Source organism: Macaca fascicularis, chromosome 3, assembly GCF_037993035.2.
Source record: "Macaca fascicularis isolate 582-1 chromosome 3, T2T-MFA8v1.1".
Classification (NCBI taxonomy): domain Eukaryota; kingdom Metazoa; phylum Chordata; class Mammalia; order Primates; family Cercopithecidae; genus Macaca; species Macaca fascicularis.
Window position 1 is genome coordinate 58,019,552 of NC_088377.1, and position 22,655 is coordinate 58,042,206.

At 43.5% G+C, this 22,655-nt stretch overlaps 1 protein-coding gene across 5 annotated transcripts in view; it reads left to right on the forward strand.

Moving 5' to 3' along the window:
* GALNT17 (polypeptide N-acetylgalactosaminyltransferase 17) overlaps positions 1-22,655 on the forward strand; it is a 611,589-nt gene that overhangs the window by 188,813 nt on the left and 400,121 nt on the right. For all 5 annotated transcript variants that reach the window (XM_065541829.2, XM_074034847.1, XM_005549422.5 and 2 more), the window contains one exon: positions 19,347-19,530. In XM_065541829.2, the coding sequence (XP_065397901.1) occupies positions 19,347-19,530 (184 nt within the window). The remainder of the gene's footprint in view (positions 1-19,346; positions 19,531-22,655) is intronic.

Sequence of the window (22,655 nt, forward strand, 5' to 3'; positions counted from 1 at the left end):
TCCATGACACAAAACTGCTTCTAATTTATTAGGTAATAGTCATTAGATTAGGCAACATAAATATGACATTTGGAGAGCAGTGGTGCAGCCCCCCAAAAAAGTAGAATGAACTTTTAGATAAATGAGAGAGAAAGAGAGAGTATTAGAACTGAATAATGACTTTACAGAGCAAGTGGTCAAGGCCTTTCAAAGTGCTAGTCAAAGGACCCAAAAAGGCCACTCTAAGAGTGATGGTCATATAACTTGAAGTGGAAACAGGGAAGTCTGGAAAGAAGGACAAAGAGTCCTTCCGATATTTTTGCTTCATGTTCTATTTTTATTTTGTTTGTTTGTTTTCCCTTATGTTTTGTGGAGATTAATTTACATCCCATGAAATTCACCCTACTTTCGGAGGCCGAAGCAGAAGGATCACTTGAAGCCAGCAGTTTGCAACCAGCCTGGGCAACATAGTGAGACCCGTATCTCTACAAGAAATTAAAAACAAATATTAGTGGGGTGTGGTGGCATATGCCTGTAGTCCCGTTACTCTGGAGGCTGAGGTGGGAGGATCACTTGAGCCCAGGAGTTCAAGGCTGCACTGAGCCATGATTGCACAGACACTGTACTCCAGCACTCGCTGAGAGTGACAGAGTGATGAGACCCTGTCTCCAACAAAAACAACATCAAAATTCATCCTAAAAAAGTCTATAGTTCACCACTGTCTAATTCTGGAATATTTTTATCTCTCTGAAAAGAAACATTATACCCACTGGCAGTCACTCCTCAATCCACCCCTGCCTTTGGCAATCACTAATCTATTATTTGTCTCTGGAGTTACCTATTCTGGACTTCATATATATGGAAGCATACAGTCTATTTGGTTTTTTGTCTGCCCTTTATTCACTTAGCAAAACGACTTCAGGGTTTATCCATGTTGTAGCATCTATCGGTACTTCCTTTCCTTTTCTGGTCAAATCACATTCCACTGTATGGATACACCACATTTTGTTTATCTGTCCAGCAGTTGATGGACGTGTGGGTTGTTTTGACTTTTTGGCTGTGATGGATAAGGCTGCTGTGAATCATTTGTGTACAGGTTTTTGTGTGGACATATGTTTTCATTGCTCTTGGGTACATACCTAGGAGCGGAATTGTTGGATCATATGGTAATTCCATGTTTCACCTTTGGAGGAAGTACCAGACTATTTTCTGAAATGGCTGTACCGTTTTACATTCTCATCAACAATGTACAAGAGAGCCCTTAAAACTGGATCCCCTACCATTTGCCAGGTACCAAGCTGTCCTCTTGGTGTGCCTTCCATTATATATGGGCTTGTGGTCATATTTCTCCTTTATAGGATAAGAAATGGAGACTCTGAGAGTTTAACATAGATGGGAAGAGAGAGAAAACATGCCATCACTGAGGTTAATGCTATATGATCAAGTGTGAGACTGGAACCCTGAGGTTCTTCCCCAGGAGTTGGTGGGCAAAATGTTGAGTGCAGCCTCAAGGGCAGGTGCAGAGGACTGTGAAACATAGAGTCTATGTTCTTCATAGAGTTTCCTCAGTCTCTGACCATCAAGGGAGGGTAACTGGGACATAGAAGGGCATGTGTCCATGTCCATCTCCCTTGAGTAAAATATCCCAACTGTTTCTCTTGTTCACCTGCACATACCTGCAGCCTCCAGATTGAGCTGGGCAGGTCTGTCAACCATAGTGAGAGACAGGGCCGTATGATTCTCCTTGGAATACGAACACAGGGAAACCAGCTTATGTAAAGTAATGCAACAAGCAAGCATTGGGCAGAGAGATCGTGTCTAGTGCAGCAGCTGGGACCTCTGCAGGGTCACCAGACTTCCCTCTGTGCCTGCAACTGGAAACAGAGCAGGACCCACGGGAAGGCAGGACCCTCGCCGGCCGCCTGGGGTCCAGGAGGGAGGATACCATGGATCTGATCAGAGGGAGGATGGACCAGGGTGGGCGGGGTCTTGGCTGTGGTCACTCAAGCCGAACAAGGTGAGGTGCAACTGGGAAGTCCTCAAGACCATCTGTACACAGTGTCTTCTCACGCCTGCCTCAGATCATTAACCAGCATAGTATTGATCCATAATTTTGTTTTGTTGCTTCTCAATTATTTGTTATTCTTGCAATTTCTGATGTTGGCTTTGATTATTGTCAGGTTTGCAGCAGAGAAGGTTATAAACAAATAGATCCCAAAGTAAAGTGCTCCTCCAGGACCTCTAAGTAAGCACCATGTAGTTTGAGCAGCTCCTGCTGACCCACTGGAGGGAGGAAAGGCTGATGGTACCACCCATACCTGCATACCTGGGGAGGCCTGCTTGCTTCACACCCGAAGGGCTTGGTTTTGGCCTGGGCTAAGAGGTGCACACCGGGGAGAGTGACCCTGATGCCAGAAAGAAGAGTGATAAAGGGGTTGTTTCCACATCCATTCCCTGCAGCTCCTTAGAGATGGAAACTGGCATTTCAACGTTGGGGCCTCTTAGGACGTACGTGTTCTGTAGGTCATGAAACCCCTAAAGTGTTCCGGAGCTTTTCCCTCCAAGAACAATACATTCAGGATGTTTTTCAAAGACTGTTTCCACAAACTCTGGCCATTGAGATCATTTTCTCAGAGAGGGAGGATAACTGGGACGTGGAAGGTGTGTGTTCACATCCATCTCCCTTGAGTGAAATGTTCCAACGATTTGTCTTGTTCACCTGCACACACCTGCAGCCTCCAGGTTGAGCTGGGTAGATCTGTTAACCATGATGAGAGATAGGACCGTATGTTTCTTTATGGAATATTTACCCCCAACATGCCTGCGGTTTCTTTTTCTCATCTGGGAACTCTAGCAAGGGAAGGAGCTGAAGTCACATGGAACAGCTAGAGGCAGACCAGGTGAGTGATGGAATAGTGAAGATTGAGAAATCTGCTGGGTCAGATGACGCCTCGTGCTCTGAGAATCACCGTGACACCGAGCTCTTAGGAAATCAGCTTTGTTGGCATGTTCACAGGCAGAATTAGGACCAATGTCTAGAAGGTATAAGATGATGCAGATGTTGATTCTACTTAAAAAGCAATGCCTGATTAGAAACTCAAAGGCTGGGTGTGGTGGCTCTTGCCTGTAATCCCAGCCCTTTGGGAGGCCAAGGTGAAAGGATCGCTTGAGATCGGGACCCAGATAGAGCAGTATAAAGATGCTGGCTTAGGATGTGAGCCCAATGGGGCAGGCTGTTTTGGGGGGATCATGGCTGAGTGTGGACCTCTGCAGGTGTTCATTCTAAAGCTGGATTCTGAACTGGTCACAACGTGGAGGGCTGGAGTGGCCTTGGATGATCCTGACAGTCTGGATTTCTGTGTATTTGGTCATTTCTTATTTATTTGGGGAGTTATTTTCGGTCTGTTGAATTTATCAATTCTTCAAGACGTTGGATTTTACCACTTGTACATCTGGTGGATACATCCTAAGCTAGTGTCTTTATATTACTATATCTGGGTCTATTTAGATAAAGAAGAATTTGGCTTCTTCCTTTCTTTTCTCTGGTTTTCTGTGATGCCATAGTGCTTTGAGTTTTTATTATTCATTAATTTTGGGGTAAGGGCTGGGGACAGGTTCTCACTCTGTGGCCCAGGCTGGAGTGCAGTGGTGCAATTGCAGCTCACTGAAGCCTTGATCTCCTGGGCTCAAGGGATCCTGCCACCTCAGCCTCCTGAGTAGCTGGGACCACGCTGGACTAGTTTTTTGTATTCTTTGTTGAGACAGTGTCTCAACATGTTGCCCAGACTGGTCTCAAACTCCTGACATCAAGTGATCTTCCCACCTTGGCCTCCCAAGGTGCTGGGATTATAGGCATAAGCCACTGTTCCCAGCCTTTCAGTTTTCAATCAGGCAGTGGGACCTCACATTTTTTCCTGTGCGTGGGTCACAGGGAATCACAAAACCTAGATAATGCAGGCTTTGGAAATCTGCTGATGTTGGAGACACAGTCATGTGATTCCACATTCTTGCTTATAGCTTCATCTGTCACCAGAAAGAAGAGCAGCTGAGGAGTTCTTCCCACGTCCATTCCCTGAAGCTCTTTTTTTTTTTGAGATGGAGTCTCTCTGTGTCACCAGACTGGAGTGCAGTGGTGCAGTCTCGGCTCACTGCACCCGCTGCCTCCTGGGTTCAAGCGATTCTCCTTCCTCAGCCTCCCAAGTAGCTGGGACTACAGGCGTGCACCACCATGCCCAGCTAAGTTTTTTTTTTTTTTTTTTGTATTTTTAGTAGAGATGGGATTTCACCATGTTGGCCAGGATGGTCTCAATCTCTTGACCTTGTGATCCACCCTCCTCAGCCTCCCAAAGTGCGGGGATTACAGGCCTGAGCCCCTGCGCCCAGCCCCCTGCAGCTCTTTGGAGATAGAAACTGACATTTCAACCTTGGGACCTCTTAGGTTGCCCATGTTCTGTAATTCATGAAACCCCTAAAAGCTTCCAGATCTTCTCCTGCCAAGAACAATAAATTCGGTCTGGAGTTGCAGAGAGGAGCATAGAATCCAAGCGCTCCCCCTGGAGCATGTGAGTTTTTTGTGGGGGGATCTGTCCAAGGTCATCGGGCTGACCAGGGCTGACCAGGGTGAAGCAGGCGCAGGGATCTAGGTTTCTGGGTTCCTTGGTGTTATCCTAATGTCTGAACCACATCCTCAGCTTGCTGAGCTATTTTTGTTTTTCTTTCTTTTTTTTTTTTTTTTTTTTTTATTCTGTCATGGTAATTGTTTTTCTAGCATAATCACTAGAATAGAAGCAGTTCCACATTTATCTGCCCTCGTACAGCAGAGTTTTTGGAAAAATTGCCTCTTTCTGCTGCCTTCTGTTCTTTGCCTCTTGTTCTCTCTTGAATCTACCCAGGTTTTGGTTTTCTGAAATTGGTGCTGTGAACATCACCAATATATTGGCTTTACCAAATGCAAAGGTCCATTCTTGGAGTCTGCCATTTCCAGGGTTTCCTTCTACTTTCTTCTGTTTTCTTTGCTTGGCCTTCCTTGTTCTGATTCTACCAGTTGGTGTGTCAAGGGCTCAGTATTCAGACCCCTTTCTCTTTGTGTAGTTCTATTGCCCAGGTCTTCTCCTCAAGGAACTCGTCTTTAAACTCCATTTAGACACTGGTGAATCCTAATTTTCTATCTCTAATTCTGACTTCTTTCCTGAACTCCCATGTACTTGACAGCTTCATTTGGCTGTCTACTAGGCACCTCCAATATGTCCCAGCCAAGCTCTTGACTCTGTGTTACATCCCTTTGTAACCCAAGTCCCTTTTCTCCCCCTTCTCCATCTCAATCAGTAGCACCAACATTCGACATTGTTGCTCAAGCCATACATGTATAAGTGAGTTGTTCTTGAATCATTTCTTACTCTCGCATATCTTTGGGTAAGCTGTGATTTGGCTGGTCCGGGTTGAGTTCAGCTGGGCTTGGTTCCAAGCCACAGATTGGATCTGACTGTTTCGTGTGTCTCATGCTTCTTGGATCAGTGGGCATCCCAAAGCATGTTGTCATGGTGATGTCAGGATGAAGAGGCTAGAAGTAGCAATGCAAGCTCATTTCAAGTCTCTGCTCATGACACATCCCTAGTATTTTGTTGGTTAAAGCAAGTCTCGTGGCCAAACTCAAAGTCAGTGGGTGGGGAAGTACACTCAGTTCAGCAAATGGTCAAGTCCAACATGAGTGGTGCGAAGATGATTTTGTTGAGCAGGTACATACTCTCTGCCCTCTTCACATGCATACTCTTCCCCTGAATTGTGTGCATAAGAAGAGGTCTGAGAGTATGTATTTGCTGAACACAAATATAACATGCCACCTCAGGTAATTTTTTTTTAATTGAGATAGTGTCTTGCTCTGTCACCAAGACTGGAGTACAGTGGCACAATCATAGCTCACTTCAGCCTTGATCTCTTGGGCTCAAGCAATCCTCCTGCCTCAGCCTCCCAAGTAGGTGGGACTACAGGTGCGTGTTGCTGTGCCCAGCTAATTTTGGAAAAAAAAAAAAAAAGTTTTTTTTGTAGAGATGGAGTCTTGCTATGTTGCCCCGCCTGATCTTGAACTCCTAGGCTCAGGCAATCCTCCTGCCTTGACCTCCCAAAGCGCTGGGATTACAGGTGTGAGCCACCATGTCTGACCTCAGATAAGTTCTTAAAGGAAGAAATCTACATCTAAGTAAATGGGATCTTGCCAAGAGGGTCTTTTTATGAAGAATTGGATGTGTGTTTAAAATTGATAGTGCTTCTGAATACCTCTTTTAGAACAGATGCTTTATTGTTTCAGATTCTCTAAATTAATTAGAGATGATGGTGGTGGTGGTGGGAGGTGTAATACTGATGATTTTGAAGAGGGGAGGAAGGTAACAACATTTTATTAGGGTGATCCTTTTTTGTTCTGCCTTACTCTTCCTTATCCTTCTGATTGTATAATTTACCTTCCATGATATGACCAGAATTGTTGTGACTCAAAATCTGTAATCACTGGGGATGTGCCCACGTGGTATCAGAAATGTACATGCTTTTGGGAGAACTGATGAAGGTTAGTGTCCCACTCTGTCCCTTCTCTTTAGCCCCTCTGATTAGGAATAAAAATCCCAGAAGGAGCACTTGGAGCACAGTAGAGGAGAGTGAGTTTTCTCCAAAAGTTGTTGAGACTGAGATTTGCTGAGCAAATGCAGCATGCGGCCTGGTGTACAGTGTCAAGCACACGTTTGATGCTGACAAGTTTCTTAGGTCTTGGCAGGGAGAGTGCTTCCTCAATTCAGCCTATTTCTTACCTGCTCCTAGATCAGCCTTTTTCTCCCTTGAGCAGCTTTACAAATGCTAGGAGGCTAAGTAACACAATTAACCTTTCATCCATCTGCTCTGAGAAGGTTCTGAAGGTTCCCAAATTCTTCTTTATTTGGTTAGAAATATTCTTTGCACAGACGCTCTTGGGCATATCAGCAGCCAGAGCCTGTCCAAGACAGACATACATGTTTATCATCTCCTCACACAGGGGGATATTTGTGGCAATGTTTGTTCGGTGCTGAGAATGAGATTCAGGCCTTTGAGAGCCTCGCCAACACAGTGGCAATGAAATCTGAGAGAGCATTGTCTTAAGGCATGCTTGGTGTCCTGAAATACGGAGACCCCGGTTCTGGATCTAACGCTTCAGAACATTCTTCGTTGTCTTCCTGCTTGTTTTTCTCCCCTCCCTCCCTCCCTCCCTCCCTCCCTCCCTCCCTTCCTTCCTTTTTTTGAGACTAAGTCTTGCTCTGTCACCCAGGCTGGAGTACAATGGTGCAATCTTAGCTCACTGCAACCTCCGCCTCCCAGGCTCAAGCAATTCTCCTGCCTCAGCCTCTATATTGGCCAGGCTGGTCTTGAACTCCTGACCTCAAGTGATTGGCCCTCCTTGGCCCCCCCAAAGTGCTTGGATTACAGGCACAAGCTACCACACCCAGCTCCTTCTTTCCTTCCTTCCTTCCTTCCTTCCTTCCTTCCTTCCTTCCTTCCTTCCTTCCATTCCCTCCCTCCCTCCCTCCCTCCCTCCCTCCCTCCCTCCCTCCCTCCCACCCTCCTTTCTCCTTTCCTTCCTTCCTTCCTCCCTCTTTTTTTTGAGACAGAGTTTTGCTCTGACACCCAGGCTAGAGTACAGTGGCACAATCATGGCTCACTGCAGCCTCAACCTCCTGGGCTTAAGCAGCTCTCTCACGTCAGTCTTCTAAGTAGCTGGGACTACAGGTGTGTGCCACCATGCCTGACTAATTTTCTTCTGTTATTTTTGTAGAGACAGGTCTCATTATGTTGCCTAGGCTGGTTTCTAACTTCTAGCCTCAAGCGATCCTCCTGCCTCAGCCTCCCAAAGTGCTGGGATTACAGGTGTGAACCACCATGCCTGGCCTCAGTTTTCTTATCTGCTGACTGTGGATAAAGCTGTTCTGAGGATCAAATTAAATAACCTTTGTAGAGCGATTCCAGGAAGTATATAGTTCATAATACATGTAAGGCATGTCATTTTGAATAAAACCACTGTTTGAAAATTTATGGACAGACAGTTTGCTCCAAAGGCACTTCAAGCGTCTAACAATGATTCATATCTCTTGGAACTACAAATGCTACATGAACAGTTCAGTTAATGGGCGAAAACGTACCTCCAGTATTCGTGGCTCTGAGGGAAGCACAAATCTAGAGACCTCTTAGCCCTTGTTTTGCCTTCTAGGACAGAATTTAACAGTGGATCGCCATGTGTTATAAACCAAGTTGTGTCCCGCTCCCCCCCCGCCGAAATTCATATTTTGAAGCCCCAAGCCTCATTGCGATGGTATTTGGAGATGAGGCCTTTGGGAGGTAATCAGGTTTATTTGAGGTAATGAAGGTGAAACTCTTACAATGGGATCGGAGTCCTTATAGGAGAGGAAAAGACACAAGCTCTCCCTCTCTCTGTCATGTGAGGATATAGCAAGAATGAGGCCATCTGCAAGCCAGGAAGCGAGCCCTCACCAAGAACCAAATCCGCATTCACCTTGATCTTGGACTTCCCAGCCTCTAGAACTATGAGACATAAAGGTCTGTTGTTGAAGCCTCTCCATCTATGGCATTTTGATATAGCACCCCTAGCTGGCTGAGATACTGTGGAAAGTATGAAAACATGGTCATATTAAGAAGGCTGAAGGAGTGAGTGTGTTTAGCCTGGAAAAAAAAGAAGATAAAAGGACGGTTAATGATATGTCTTGATAACGTCTTGCAATATTTGAAAATTACATGATAATGATATGTCTTCATAGTGTCCTGTAATATTTGAAAATTACATGAAAGTGTAATCTGCATGATTGATGTAGAAGAAAAAAATAAGATCATTGGGTAGAAGAAACAAAGGTACCCATTTTTGAAATTTTATTTATTTGAACTATAAACCAGGAGTGCAGTGTACCACAAGGTGGTGGACTCTTTGTCCCTGGGAAAATACAGTATAAACTGGGACGCCATCTCTCTGCAATTTCTTTACCAAATGGGGTATGGGGCTAGCTGACCTCTCCTTGCTTCCAAACCAAGAATCTAAGTTGGACCACAGGTGTACTAATTGTCCTTATACTTAAATAACATTTTATTCCATTCTCTTCCACCAGGCAGCTAATACAGTTGAACTCTTACAGTTTCATTCAAGGTATTAATAACCTTTGGACATCATGTCAGGGAAGCACTGAAAATGTAGGAGAGAAAATGTCAAAATCATCATCATAATTCAGTTGTCAACAAATATCAAGATCATCGTACTGATCTATGAACTAGGGAATCAATGATGATTTGACGTGAGTTAATGAGATGGCGCTTACCCATTTCTGACATGTCACCGGGAGATTTCCGTATCCACAGTAGAACATGATGCTAAATTTGGCCAGTGCAGTTTATAATGCACTCATTCATTCGTTGACTCACTTTGGTCATTCAGCCGTCCAATTGTATGTGTGATATTTACGAGGTGTTTGCTATGTGCAAGACACAAAGATGCCTTCCTGTTCACAAGAGACCGTGCCCATGCGAGTGAGCAGTCAAAGGCACATAGACTACGATATCAGAAATGCTGTGGCTGAGATTTTCACCAGCCTCTGACTTTCTGGGTTGGATAGTGTCCAGAAAGGATTTGCGGGGCTCTCATGAGTAGCAGGGAAGACTGGCAGTGGTCCTGAAGGGCAGCAGCTTTTTAGAACCATCAGAAGAAGGTTTGGGGACCTTAAACAAAGGAAGCAGCAGAGGATGAGGCTGGGCAAGGACTCCACTAATGAGCAGCTGTGCATATTACTTGAAAACTTTGGGATTATTTTCCATAGGCAGCAGGAAGGCACTAATGAATTTCAAGCAAGCAGTGTTCATATTTGCATGTCGGAAAGCTCACTCCGAAGATGGTGTTAGGAGCTGCCTGCAATAACTCAAGCAAGTGATGGCTTGAGGTTGCATCTGGATGGTGGCAGAAGAGATGGAGAGGTGAGAATAGGGTCAGGAGATACTCAGAGTTAACACCAAGAGGCCCAGCACCTGTAATACTAACACTTTGGGAGGTTGAGGTGGGCAGATCACCTGAGCTCAGGAGTTCAACACTATCCTGAGCAACATGGCTTAACTTGATCTCTAGTAAAAACACACACACACAAAATTAGCTGGGTGTGGTGGCGCATGCCTGTAATCCCAGCTACTTGGGAGGAGAATCGTTTTAACCTGGGAGGCGGAGATTGCAGTGAACCGAGATCAAACCACACCACTGCACTCCAGCCTGGGTGACAGAGTAAGACCTTGTCTCAAAAAAAAAAAAAAAATTAGCACCAAGAATCATTTGAGTAACAGTTTAAAAAATATTATATATATAAATGTATATATGAATTTAGAAATATATATGCATGCCTATATACATACACACATATACATGTGAATTAAAAAAATATATAGCACACACATCTAGCATAAATTTTGTATACATGTAATAATTAAAGTGCTTATTATAGTGCTTTGTGTCTAATAGGCATTTGTCAATTGAACTAATTATCACTAATAATTGTATCCAAAATGGGGCTATCTTTTCTTTTGGCAGTATTTTCTGACAAGCTCTTGTGTTCCATTGATCTAGCTCTTCCTATTCCATTAATTCACCTTCGTAATTATTGGAGTTTTTCAGTGTGTGTTAATAGCTGGAAGGATAAACTGTATTTTTCAGATATTTACCTTTATTACCACACTGGATTCCGAGAGGTGGCTCCTCAGCCCCCCAGGAGTACATTGAAGTTGGCCAGGAGTAAACCTGGAGTGTTGCTCACTATTAAGCCTATGGCTGCAATTTCTGGATTGTCTGTAAGTTTTATTGACTTCCATATGATCTAGCATAAGGTAGGATCTCCCTGAGACGTGGATCTGAAGGAGGGCTCCGGCCTCTCTGCAGAAACTTCCAAACAAATGCCTGCCCAGTGGAAGACAGGCCGCATGACATGCTGGTTCCTCGGCTTAGAGAGAGAGAGAGATTTTCTGCATGCTGGGCTGGGGCTGCTGCGATGATGAGGAGCTTTATGAGTTGACAAGGCACCAGATTGCCTTTTGCTGCGGTCACCATCTATCCTGGAGTTTGTGCCTCCATCGTGTGTACCATCTCTATTTCTAAAAGAATAATGCCGGTTATCTGTAAACCCATAAGTTTCCACCGTAACCCTGGAGAAAATCATGTCCTCATTTGTATGAAGGAAGGTGGGAAGGCAGCTCAGAGTTGATTTACAACCTTGGCTCTTTCGTGTTGCTACCGCCATCGAGCCTTTGTAGCTTGGGCTGAAGTTAACCACAGACGTGAGCAGAGTGATGTGCTCTTGCTAAGCGGTGATCAACCGTGTGGCCCTCAGAGGATTTCTGGTCTCCGTGTGAGATGGAGCTCCTCCATCATTCACTCAAGATGTCATGCAAAAATCAGTCATTGGCTTGCCTGCACTAGAAGGGAATTTCTAAAATTTCAAAAGTGGAGGTTATTTTTATTTATGTTTGGAAAACTGGATGACTATCTGAGAAAACATGTATTTTACAGCCTCACTTCCCAACGTATATTTAAAATTTCCTCCCAGTCTTCATGCCACTTTGATGATTATTGCTTTATTTTCTAGCTTAATGTCAGAGAAGGCAACTCCTTTTCTGTCTTTTGTGTTTTAAAAAATTCTAAATGTTCTAACCTCTGTGTTCTTCTAGGTTAATTTTAGAATGTTTTGTTGTGTTCCAGAAAAAAAAAAAATATCCCCTTTGAAATTATATTAAACCTGTGCATTAAAAAGGCAGTGGATGGTCACAGGGGCTCATGCCTGTAATCTCAGCACTTTGGGAAGCTGAGGCAGGGGGATCACTTGAGTCCAGGAGTTCGGGACCTGCTTGGGCAGCATAGGGAGACCTCATCTCTACAAAAGTTAAGAAAATTAGCCATGCATGATGGTGCATGACTGTACTCCCAGCTTCTCAGGAGGCTGAAAAAGGAAGATCCCTTGAGCCCAGTAGCTTGAGGGTGCAGTGAGGTAAGATCACTCCACTACACTTCAGCCTGGGTGACAGAGTGAGACCCCCAACTCGAAAGAAAGAAAGCGCGCGCGCGAGAGAGAGAGAGAGAGAGAGAGAGAGAGAGAGAATCTCCTAACAATCTCCCAACATTCCAACTTCCACCTCAAAGACGTGTTCTTCTCTGCCACTTATGTATATCTTATTTTATTGCATTTAGTAACATTTTCAAGTATTCTTCTTACTGGTTAAAGTTATTCTTAGGTATACTGTAATATTTGTTACTTTAAGAAATAGATTTATTTCCATTGTATATTTTAGTTGGTTTTTGCTGAATTAAAAAACACTCTTAATATGAGATGTCTACCTGCTCCAGCCTGGGCATCCTCACTGAGTGACAGCTGTATCTGGTGACTCATTTCCTTATCACTCTAGAAACACTTACTTCACTGACACTGTCTCAGAGGTCACCAGTGCCTTTCATTGCCACACCAAATGGCTCTTTTCAGGCTTAATTCTCTGTGACATTCATCAGTGAAGATTCTCTTCTTTGTGAATATAAATATACTACAATATTTAATATATTCAACACCTCTTCTCTTATTATATGCTTTCCATATGGATATTTAATTTGCTTTCTCAAAAGTGAAATACTCAGTTTGTAATAAATGGCCCCAAGTTGGTTCTCCAGATCTGATCTCTATTCATCCATCTACCTAACAGTTTTTAAGAACTCTCTGTGTGTCAGGCACTGGAGGTGACCCCATCTATGCCATTAAGGAGAGCACCTAAACTTGGGACCACAGGAGAAGTCTTCCAGTCGTGATTGGTAGTGTGTTAGTCTCTTTTCACGCTGCTGCTAAAGACATACCCAAGACTGGGTAATTTATAAAGAACAAGAGATTTAGTGGACTTACAGTTTCACATGGCTGGGGAAGCCTCACAATCATGGTGGAAGGGAAAAGGCACGTCTTACATGGTGGCAGACAAGAGAGGATGAGAGCCAAGTGAAAGGGAAACCCCTTATAAAACCATCAGCTCTCATGAGGCTTATCGACTACCATGAGAACAGTATGGGGAAAACTGCCCCCAGGATTCAATTATCTCCCACTGGGTCTCTCCCACAACATGTGGGAATTATGGGAGCTACGATTAAAAATGAGATTTGGGTGAGGACACAGCCAAACCATATCAGGTAGGATGCTGTATCTGTGAGGCTACAGACACAGCATCAAGACTTTCCTTTCTGGCAGGAGACAGCACACTCAGAAGGGGCAATTAAAGAGACATTACCAAAATATTTACAGAGATTGTGAAGGGTTAAGGGAAACCAATAAGGAATAACAAGGGTTGGTGAATGACCCTAAGGCTAGCAACAGAGGGGGAAGCAATTACCACCCTAAGGTCTGCAGAGACAAATTTTATATATATATATAAAATATATATATAAAATATTATATATATATAAAATATTATATATATATATATATATGATTTTTTTTAGGTGGAGTCTCGCTTTGCTGCCCAGGCTGGAGTGCAGTGGTGTGATCTCAGCTTACTGCAGCCTCCACTTTCCAGGTTCAAATGATTCTCCTGCCTCAGCCTTGCAAGTAGCTGGGACTACAGGTGCTACTTGCACCTGTAGCAAGTAACTGGGTGTGTAACTGCAAGTAACTCTCTGCAGTAACTGCAAGTAACTCTCTGCAGACCTTAGGGTGGTAATTGCTTCCCCCTCTGTTGCTAGCCTTAGGGTCATTCACCAACCCTTGTTATTCCTTATTGGTTTCCCTTAATCCTTCACAATCTCTGTAAATACTTTGGTAATGTCTCTTTAATTGCCCCTTCTGAGTGTGCTGTCTCCTGCCAGAAAGGAAAGTCTTGATGCTGTGTCTGTAGCCTCACAGATACAGCATCCTACCTGATATGGTTTGGCTGTGTCCTCACCCAAATCTCAGTTAACTTTTGTATTTTTAGGAGAGACAGGGTTTCACCATGTTGACCAAGCTGGTCTTGAACTCCTGACTTCAAGTGATATGCCCGCCTTGGCCTCCCAAAGTGCTGGGATTACAGGCATGAGCCACCGTGCCCGGCTGGACAAATGGATTTCTGAAGTCAACCAGGAAGCTTGAACACTTAGTTATTTTTTTTTTTTCAGAGATGAGGTCTTCTTACTTTTTATTTTATTTATCTGTTTTCAAAGACAGGGTCTCACTCTGTCATCCAGGCTGGAGTGCAGTGGTGTAATCGTAGCTCACTGCAGGCTTGAACTCCTGAGCCCAAGCAATCCTACCTCCTCAGCCTCTTAAGGAGCTGGGACTATAGGCACAGGCTAATTTGTTTATTTTTTGTAGAGATGGTGTCGGGTCTCATTATGATGCCTAGGCGCGTCTCCAACTCCTGGGCTCAAGCACTTCCCCTGTCTTGGCCTCCCAAGCACTGGGATTACAGGCATGAGCCTCTGCACCTGACCTGCTTGCTTCTTATTAAGACATTTCTCTCTTCCTAAGTCTCAGTCTCTTGAAGTCTTTGGATTCAAATATAGCATAAGTGAGAGGCCAGGCATAGAGAGCAGAAAAGAAAAAAGTTTTGCAGGATGCAATTCCTCCTGTTGGTGGAAATAGACAAGGGATAGGGTAGTCAGTCAGCACTTGCTGAACACTGTCTATCCTTCTGCTTCTTGCTCCTGGGCTGTCCTCTCTGCACCCTTTGCCACGTCTCTAGCCTGCTTGTCCTGATGGCAGTGAGGTTTGTATCTCAGGCCTCCTCTGCTGTCTGAGCCTCCATTCTCATGTGCTTCAACTTTCCACTGGACTCTGATGCCATCTGGATGTCCCATGGATGCCTCGTGTACCACATGTGAAGAATGGAACTCATTACCTTCTCACACTCTCTTCTGTATGCCCTGCCTTTTCAGGCAGTGTTATCACTCACCTGGAAACCTCAGTTTTGCTCAGTTCCTCCTTCTCTCTCACCCTTAGCACTTGTTTGTCTCCTGCCCTGGGATGGTATCTCTTAAACAACCCTCAAATCTCTCCATTCCGTTTGATCACTATGACCGCTGCCTTAAAATAAGCTTCCTGCCGTCTCTCGCACACACTGCTGCAAGAATCCTGCAACAGGGTCTCATAATCTGCCTCAGAGTCCAGGCTTTATCCTCCTTTAGCTGCCACAGAACCTTTAAAAAGTTCCTACATTTGACCAGGTGTGGTGGCTCACGCCTGTAATCCCAGCATTTTGGGAGGCCAAGGTGGGAGAATCAGTTGAGGCTAGGAGTCCCAGACCAGCCTGGGGCACATAGCAAGACCCCATCTATACACACTGTTTTAAAAAATTAGCTAGGTTAGTGTCACGCACCTGTAATTTCAGGTACTTGGGAGGCTGAGGCAGGAGGATTGCTTGAGCCCAGGAGTTCAAAGCTGCAGTGAATGCGCTGTGATTATACCACTGTACTCCAGCGTGGGCGACAGAGTGAGACCATCCCTTAAAAAAAGAAAAGTTCCTGCGTTCCTACATTCTCAGACCCAGTGTCCTCATTTGTGAAACAGAGGTAATAATACCTTCCCCCTGAGCTTGTCAAGAGATTAGATGAAACAATGGTAAAATAAGTGTGAAACATTGAGCAGAGTGCCCACCACACAGTGGGTACTCAATAAATGGTTGCTGTCATTACTGTTAGTGTCTGGGCTCAGTCCTTGTGCTGTTATTGGCCACACTTCAGATCTTGTTACTTTCCTTCTTTGTTTGTCACTTATAGATAAAAAGCTAAAGTCAAGGGATCCAGGGCTGTAGAATGACTCTTGTGGGCCCAGACACTTTTGCCTAGATGGGCTCCTTCCTCCATATAAAATACTAAAAATTAGATTTTATGACTGTGTTTCTATTTGTCTTGAGTACTCTCTTTAAGAGCTTATAATTTTAAATGGCAATTCTCTAACCTCTGGAGACCGTGTAAATTTAGACAAACACATGTGTGGTCTCAAGTCCTGGGTTGGGATTTTTTTTACCCCCACTCTGAACACATCCAGAGACTATCTTCTTGTTTGTCTCATTATGCGTTTCCTTGGATTTGCACACACACACACAAAAAAATCCAATCTTTCAGGGACCTAAATTTTTGCAGATATTTCAGTTTCAATGATATTTCTCAAGAGAACCCAAAATCCCATATCCGGTGCATGCTTGAGCTCTGAAACTGCAGCTTTTAGTTAATGAGCAACCCATCCTCTCCCTCCCTGAGAGCAGACATAGACTCAACTCCTATTTTAACTTACCTCGAGGAGTTTCCCTTTCTTTCTTGCAAGATCAGCTATGTATTTTAAATATTTTAAAATTGTTTTATTGAGCGTTTTTAGGTATTTTGCTGGAAAATTTTCATGTTGGATAGCCTTTCATCTTGCTGTGAATAGAATTGTCTATCGTAAGTGTTTTTCTCTTAACATCTCAGTTTTGGGGGGAATTTTTGTTTTTTTGAGATGAAGTCTTGCTTTGTTGCCCAGGTTAGAGTGCAGTGGCGCAAACTTGGCTCACTGCCACCTCCACCTGCTGGGTTCATGATTCTTCTGCCTCAGCCTCCCGAGTAGCTGGGATTACAGATGTGCGCCACCACACCTGGCTAATTTTTGTATTTTTAGTAGATACAGGGTTTCACACGTTGTCCAGGCTGGTCTCGAACTCCTGATCTCAAGTGATCCACCCACCTCGGCCTCCCAAATTGCTGGGATTACAGGCGTGAGCCACAGCGCTCAGCTGTATGGAGATATTTTATACAGCTCATATCATTCATCTATTTAAAAGCATATGGTTTAGTGGTTTTTAGTATCTTCACAAATTTGTGCACGAATCACCATGATCTAATGCTGTAACATTCCCATTACTCCAGGAAAAAGCCCTATACATATTAACAGTCTCTGTCCATTTTCTCCCCAAGTTCCCCTTTCCCTACTGAAAGCAACCACGGATCTACTTTCAGGTTCTACAGATTCACCTGTTCTGTACATTTCACATAAATAGAATCACTACATGGTCTTTCGTGACTAGCTTCATTTACTTGTCATAACATTTTCAAAGTTAACTCTTGTCATAGCTTGTATCACTACTTCATTCTTTTATACTGCCCAATGTCCCATTGGTCTGGAGATACTATATTTTGTTTCTCCATTCATCAGCTGATGGACATTTAGCTAATAAGAATAATGCAACTGTGAGCATTTGTGCACCAGTTTTTTGGGGGATGAATGTTTCCATTTTTCTGGGTAGAAATTTCCTAGGAGTGGAATTGCTGGGTCATATGGTAACTATATTTAGCATTTTTTGTTTTTGTTTTTGAGACAGAGTCTTGCTCTGTCACCCAGGCTGGACTGCAGCTGCGGGATCTTTGCTCATTGCAACTCTGCCTCCTGGGTTCCAGTGATTCTCCTGCCTCAGCCTGCTAAGTAGCTGGGACTACAGGTGCACACCACCACACTCGGCTAATTTTTGTATTTTTAGTAGAGACTGGGTTTCACTGTGTTGGCCAAGCTGGTCTTAAACTCCTCAGGTGATCACTTCAGCCTCCCAACGTGCTGAGATTACAGGCATGAGCCACCACACCCAGCCTATATTAAGCATTTTGAAGAACAGCCCAACTGTCTTCCAAAGTGGCGGGACACCTGTACATTCCCACTAGTAATGTTGCATCACAAGTGATTTTAAAACCAAGCGCAGGTGTTTGTACTCAACATGGGAAGAGTCCTTGTGGAGTTTTGAGCACAGTTCAGGGGATGTCATTGGAATATTTGTTACACATCAGCAGATTCGACATGAGGGAGCAGGTAGAAAGTGCTGGAGTTCTCTAATTCTCCGCTCATAGGGTCTCTATGGAAGTGAGGGCAGCAAGAAAAGACATCAGGATTCCTGAAGAACATATTGGACGGTGGAAATGATTCTCAAGCAGAAAAACGATGCTCGTCTGACATTGATTGAGGTGCTCGCACAATCTTTGCTTTTGATCTTGATATTACAGAATATAAATTTCTGTTCTCAGAGAAGCAGGAGAGCGAATACAAGCTTTGCCACTAGGTGACGGAGAACTATCTCAAGACTGGAGCAGGTTTCTTGGCTCTTGACTTGCCTAGGGGATGTCTTCGTGGGAGATTTGGATCCTTCTGGGTGCTTCTGGCTGCCCAGGCTGTCAAAGCCAAGGAGGCTGGTCCTTCTTCTTTCTGTCAGTGGCAGCAATGAAATGCTGGATATTGGATCTCCATCATTTAAATGGATAAAGTGTGTGTGTGAGTGTGTGCGTGTGTGTGCTGAGTGGCTGGAACATTTGAAATGGCGGAAGGCAATGAGAACCCTTAACAACGAAAGTTTTCTGGTTAAGTAGTAAAACCTCCCATAACTCCAGGATTTAAAAATTGCCCATCAAGCTGTTTATCCTATAACGGAATAATAGGTTTAGAGCTGCCACCATCCTGGGAGCTTGCAGATTGCTCAGTGAGGCTTGTTACAGAGGCTTCCAAGTCTGCTTGGCACGGTTATCACCCGTGTGGGTTTTTTCCTCTCCTCTGTGATTTATTCTCAAACATTTTGTATTTCCTGTTGCCATTTAGATAAAATTTAAATAAAACCATTAGGGAAAGAGCTGTGTCAGAATGTTGGACCCTTTAAACTCAGGATACAAATCAATCTGTATGTCGCTTTCTGTTCAAATGAAGCAAAAGCATCTGCAGTTTGGCAGTTATCTGTGGACTTGCTGTTTTTATTCTGTGCTATTTCTTCTTGCTGTAGTTCCTCCTAGCAAAAGGGAAACAGGCATGAATAATGGCCCTCGTTCGATCTCATTTCCTGTGTCCTCTTTCGTCCTCATTTCTCCTAGTGTGGAGGGTCTCTCCCTCTTACAGACCCCCATCTCATCCCAGTTCCCAAAAGGAGAGGGAGGATTCTTTTTTATTTATTGGGTTTTCTTTTTGAGACAGAGTCTTACTCGGTCGCCCAGGCTGGAGTGCAGTGGTGCAATCTCGGCTCACTGCAAGCTCCATCTCCCGGGTTCAAGAGATTCTCCTGCCTTAGCCTCTTGAGTAGATGGGACTATAGTCGTGCACCACGACGCCCAGCTAATTTTTGTATTTTTTGGTAGAGACAGAGGTAGAGGATTCTAATTGGTAACCAAACTTTAACCCCAGAACGCTCTGTGGCCTTGACCTTCCTCTAATACAAATGTTTTCAGGGCCTATACCTGAGTGGGAAAAATTGAGGACATCATTTTTTCTGTGACAGGTAATGTTAAAATTTCTGTTGAAACTGCAGCAGAGATTGAGTAATACATCCTGGTATGGTGGTTTTCTAATAATTCTTTTTTCTCCCACTTTTTCTAGGCTTATCCAAATCCCTTGGGCTCATTGAAGGTTATGGTGGGCGGGGTAAAGGGGGCCTCCCGGCTACTCTTTCCCCAGCTGAAGAAGAAAAGGCTAAGGGACCCCATGAGAAGTATGGCTACAATTCCTACCTCAGTGAGAAAATTTCACTGGACCGTTCCATTCCGGATTATCGTCCCACCAAGTAAGTTCTGGTTCAGTCATTCAGGGAGCTTGATGGGTCGTCAGAATGGGTGTAGACCCCTAAGTCTGTGATATTTTCCACTGTTATTTGTAACTCTTGGGGGAGTTTTTATTTTAGTTTCCTCTTCAATAAATACACTTAGTACTCCTGTTGCTTATGAGAGATTACCTAAGCAAACACGTTCAGTTGTTATCAAAGTTTTCCAGAAACATAGAAAAAGCCTCAATACAAAAAGCTTTATATTTTATTTCTTCTTCTTCTTCCTCTTATTCTTCCTCTCCTGTTCCTCTCCTTCTCCTTCTCCTTCTTCTTCCTCTTCTTCATCTTCCTCTCCTCCTTCTCCTTCTCCTCCTTCTCCTTCTCCTCCTCTTTCTTCTTCTTCTTTTTTTTTTTTTTTTTTTTTTGTCACTCTTGTTGCCCAGGCTGGAGTGCAATGGTGCAATCTCAGCTCACCACAACCTCCGCCTCCTGGGTTTAAGTGATTCTCCTGCCTCAGCCTCAGCCTCAGCCTCCCAAGTAGCTGGGATTGCAGGCATGTGGCACCATGCCTGGCTAATTTTGTATTTTTAGTAGAGATGGGATTTTACCGCGTTGGTCAGGCTGATCTCAAACTCCTGACCTCAGGTGATCCGCCCACCTCGGCCTCCCAAAGTGCTGGGATTACAGGTGTGATCCACCATGCCTGGCCATTATTATTCTTTTGATGTTTATTTTATGTTCAGGGGAACATGTGTAGGTTTGTTATATAGGTTAATTGCATGTCACAGGGGTTCAGCGTACAGATTATTTCATCGTACAGGTAATAAGCATAGCACTGAATAGATAGTTTCTTGATTCTCGCCCTTCTCCTTCCCTCCACCTTCAAGTAGGCCCCGTGTCTGTTGTCCCCCTTTTTGTGTCCATGTGTACTCAGTGTTTAGCTCCCACTTATAAGTGAGAACTGGTGGTATTTGGTTTTCTGTTTCTGAGTAAGTTTGCTTAGGATAATGGCCTCCAACTCCATCCATGTTGCTGCAAAGGACATGATGCCATTCTCGTTTATGGCTGCGTAGTATTCCATAGTGTATATGTGCCACATTTTCTTTATCCAGCCTACTATTGATGGGCATTTAGGTTGATTCCATTCCTTTGCTACAGCGAATAGTGCTGTAATGAACATACCTGTGCACGTGTCTTTATGGTAGAACAATTTATATTCCTTTGGGTATATACCCAATAATGGGATTGCTGGGTCAAATGGTTCTGCTTTGAGTTCTCTGAGACTTCACCAAATTGCTTTCTACAATGGCTGAAGTAATTTACATTCTCACCAGCAGTGTATAACCATTACCTTTTCTCTGCAACCTCTCCAGCATCTGTCTTTTTTTTTTTTACCTTTTAATAGTAACCATTATAACTGGTTGAAATGGTATCTCATTATGGTTTCGATTTTTGTTTTTCTAAAACAAATCACCGTGATCTCATGACTTAGGGACAGCATCTATTGACGTTTTTGTATATTGTCTTTGAGTCAGTTTTCTATACAGGTTATGAGTGTATGTTATCTCACTTTTTCCCTTTTTCATTTAACATTAAATCAAGAGTATTTTCTGATGTTATTAATGATGATCTGTTTCCATTGTTGGAAATTTAGGTTATTTTCAATTTTTCTTTATTATATATAACCTTCTATTGAATATTTTTTCACTCACATCTTTATTTGTATTAATTTGATATTTATTTTCTGAATCCACACTTCTAAAGGTGTATAGTAGAGGGATATTTTTGGAGATTCTTGATATGTATTGTAATATTTTCCTCCAGAAAATCTATAGTAATTCTACTCTTATTAGAATTTTACTAGACCCTTCCAATACTGGGTATTAGCATGTAAAAAATGCCAAACTGATAGACTATTGTTTCAACTTAAACTTTTTTGCATGAGATTCTTGTCTTTTAAAAAACTTGAGGGTGTAATCCCAGCACTTTGGGAGGCTGAGGAGGGTGGATCACGAGGTCAGGAGTTCGAGACCAGCCAGGTCAAGATAGTGAAACCCTGTCTCTACTAAAAATACAAAAATTGGCCGGGTGCGGTGGCGGGCGCCTGTAATCCCAGCTACTCAGGTGGCTGAGGCAGGAAAATCGCTTGAACCAGGGAGGCAGAGGTTGCAGTGAGCCAAGATTGTGCCATTGCACTCCATCCTGGGCGACAGAGTGAAACTCCATCTCAAAAAAAAAAAAAAAAAAATTGGGTCTGAGTACAGTGGCTCACATCTATAATCCTAGCACTTTGGGAAGCCAGTCGCTTTGGGCAGATCACTTGAGCCCATCAGCCTGGGCAACATGGCAAAGCGTTGTCTCTACAAAAAATATAAAAATTAACCAGGTATGGTGGTGGTACATGCCTATAGTCCTAGCTACTCCTGAGGCTGAGGGTCACGTGAGCCTGGGAGGTCGAGGCTGCAGTAAGCCGTCATGGCACCACTGCATTCCAGCCTGAGGAAGAGAGTGAGACACTGTCTAAAAACTATTTGTGTGCATCTTGGTTGGATTAGGAGAGTTCTTTGTTTTGTGCTCTCAGATTTAAGAATTACTTATTTTCTGCTTGTAAAACAGACAAAAGAGGTTGGATATAGTGTCAAGATGCTGGAGAGAAAGCCCCTATGTTCCAGGCAGAACTCCACCTCCGATTCTCAAACAGATTCTCCATTTTCTAGTAGATTTGTAGTGTCTCTATTTAGAGTGTGTCCTTGCCTGAAGTAGATTATTTCTTTCTCAAATGAATTTTGTACAAATCAGTTAAGTGTCTTGGTTACTGAGAAAAATAGATTCGAGATAAGGAAAATTATCTTAAATGGATGTAAATCTGCAGCATTAGCTGAGAAACCTGTTAAATCTCTCTCTACTGAATAAGCATATACTCACTTAGAATCACTAGGAAAATATACATCACCCCTGCTGGAAGCTATTTTGTGTCCCTGGACTTTGGCTCTCCAAAACATCTGTCTGTTTTTATTTCCTGATGCTCTCTCATTAGCCTTTCTTATTAGGACATTGGCAAATAAACATGGCCTTCTTTTTTGTACTTCTCTAAGAATGAAAATGCCTCCACAACGAGGTTACTGGAAATGAGCTGGTTGAACAAG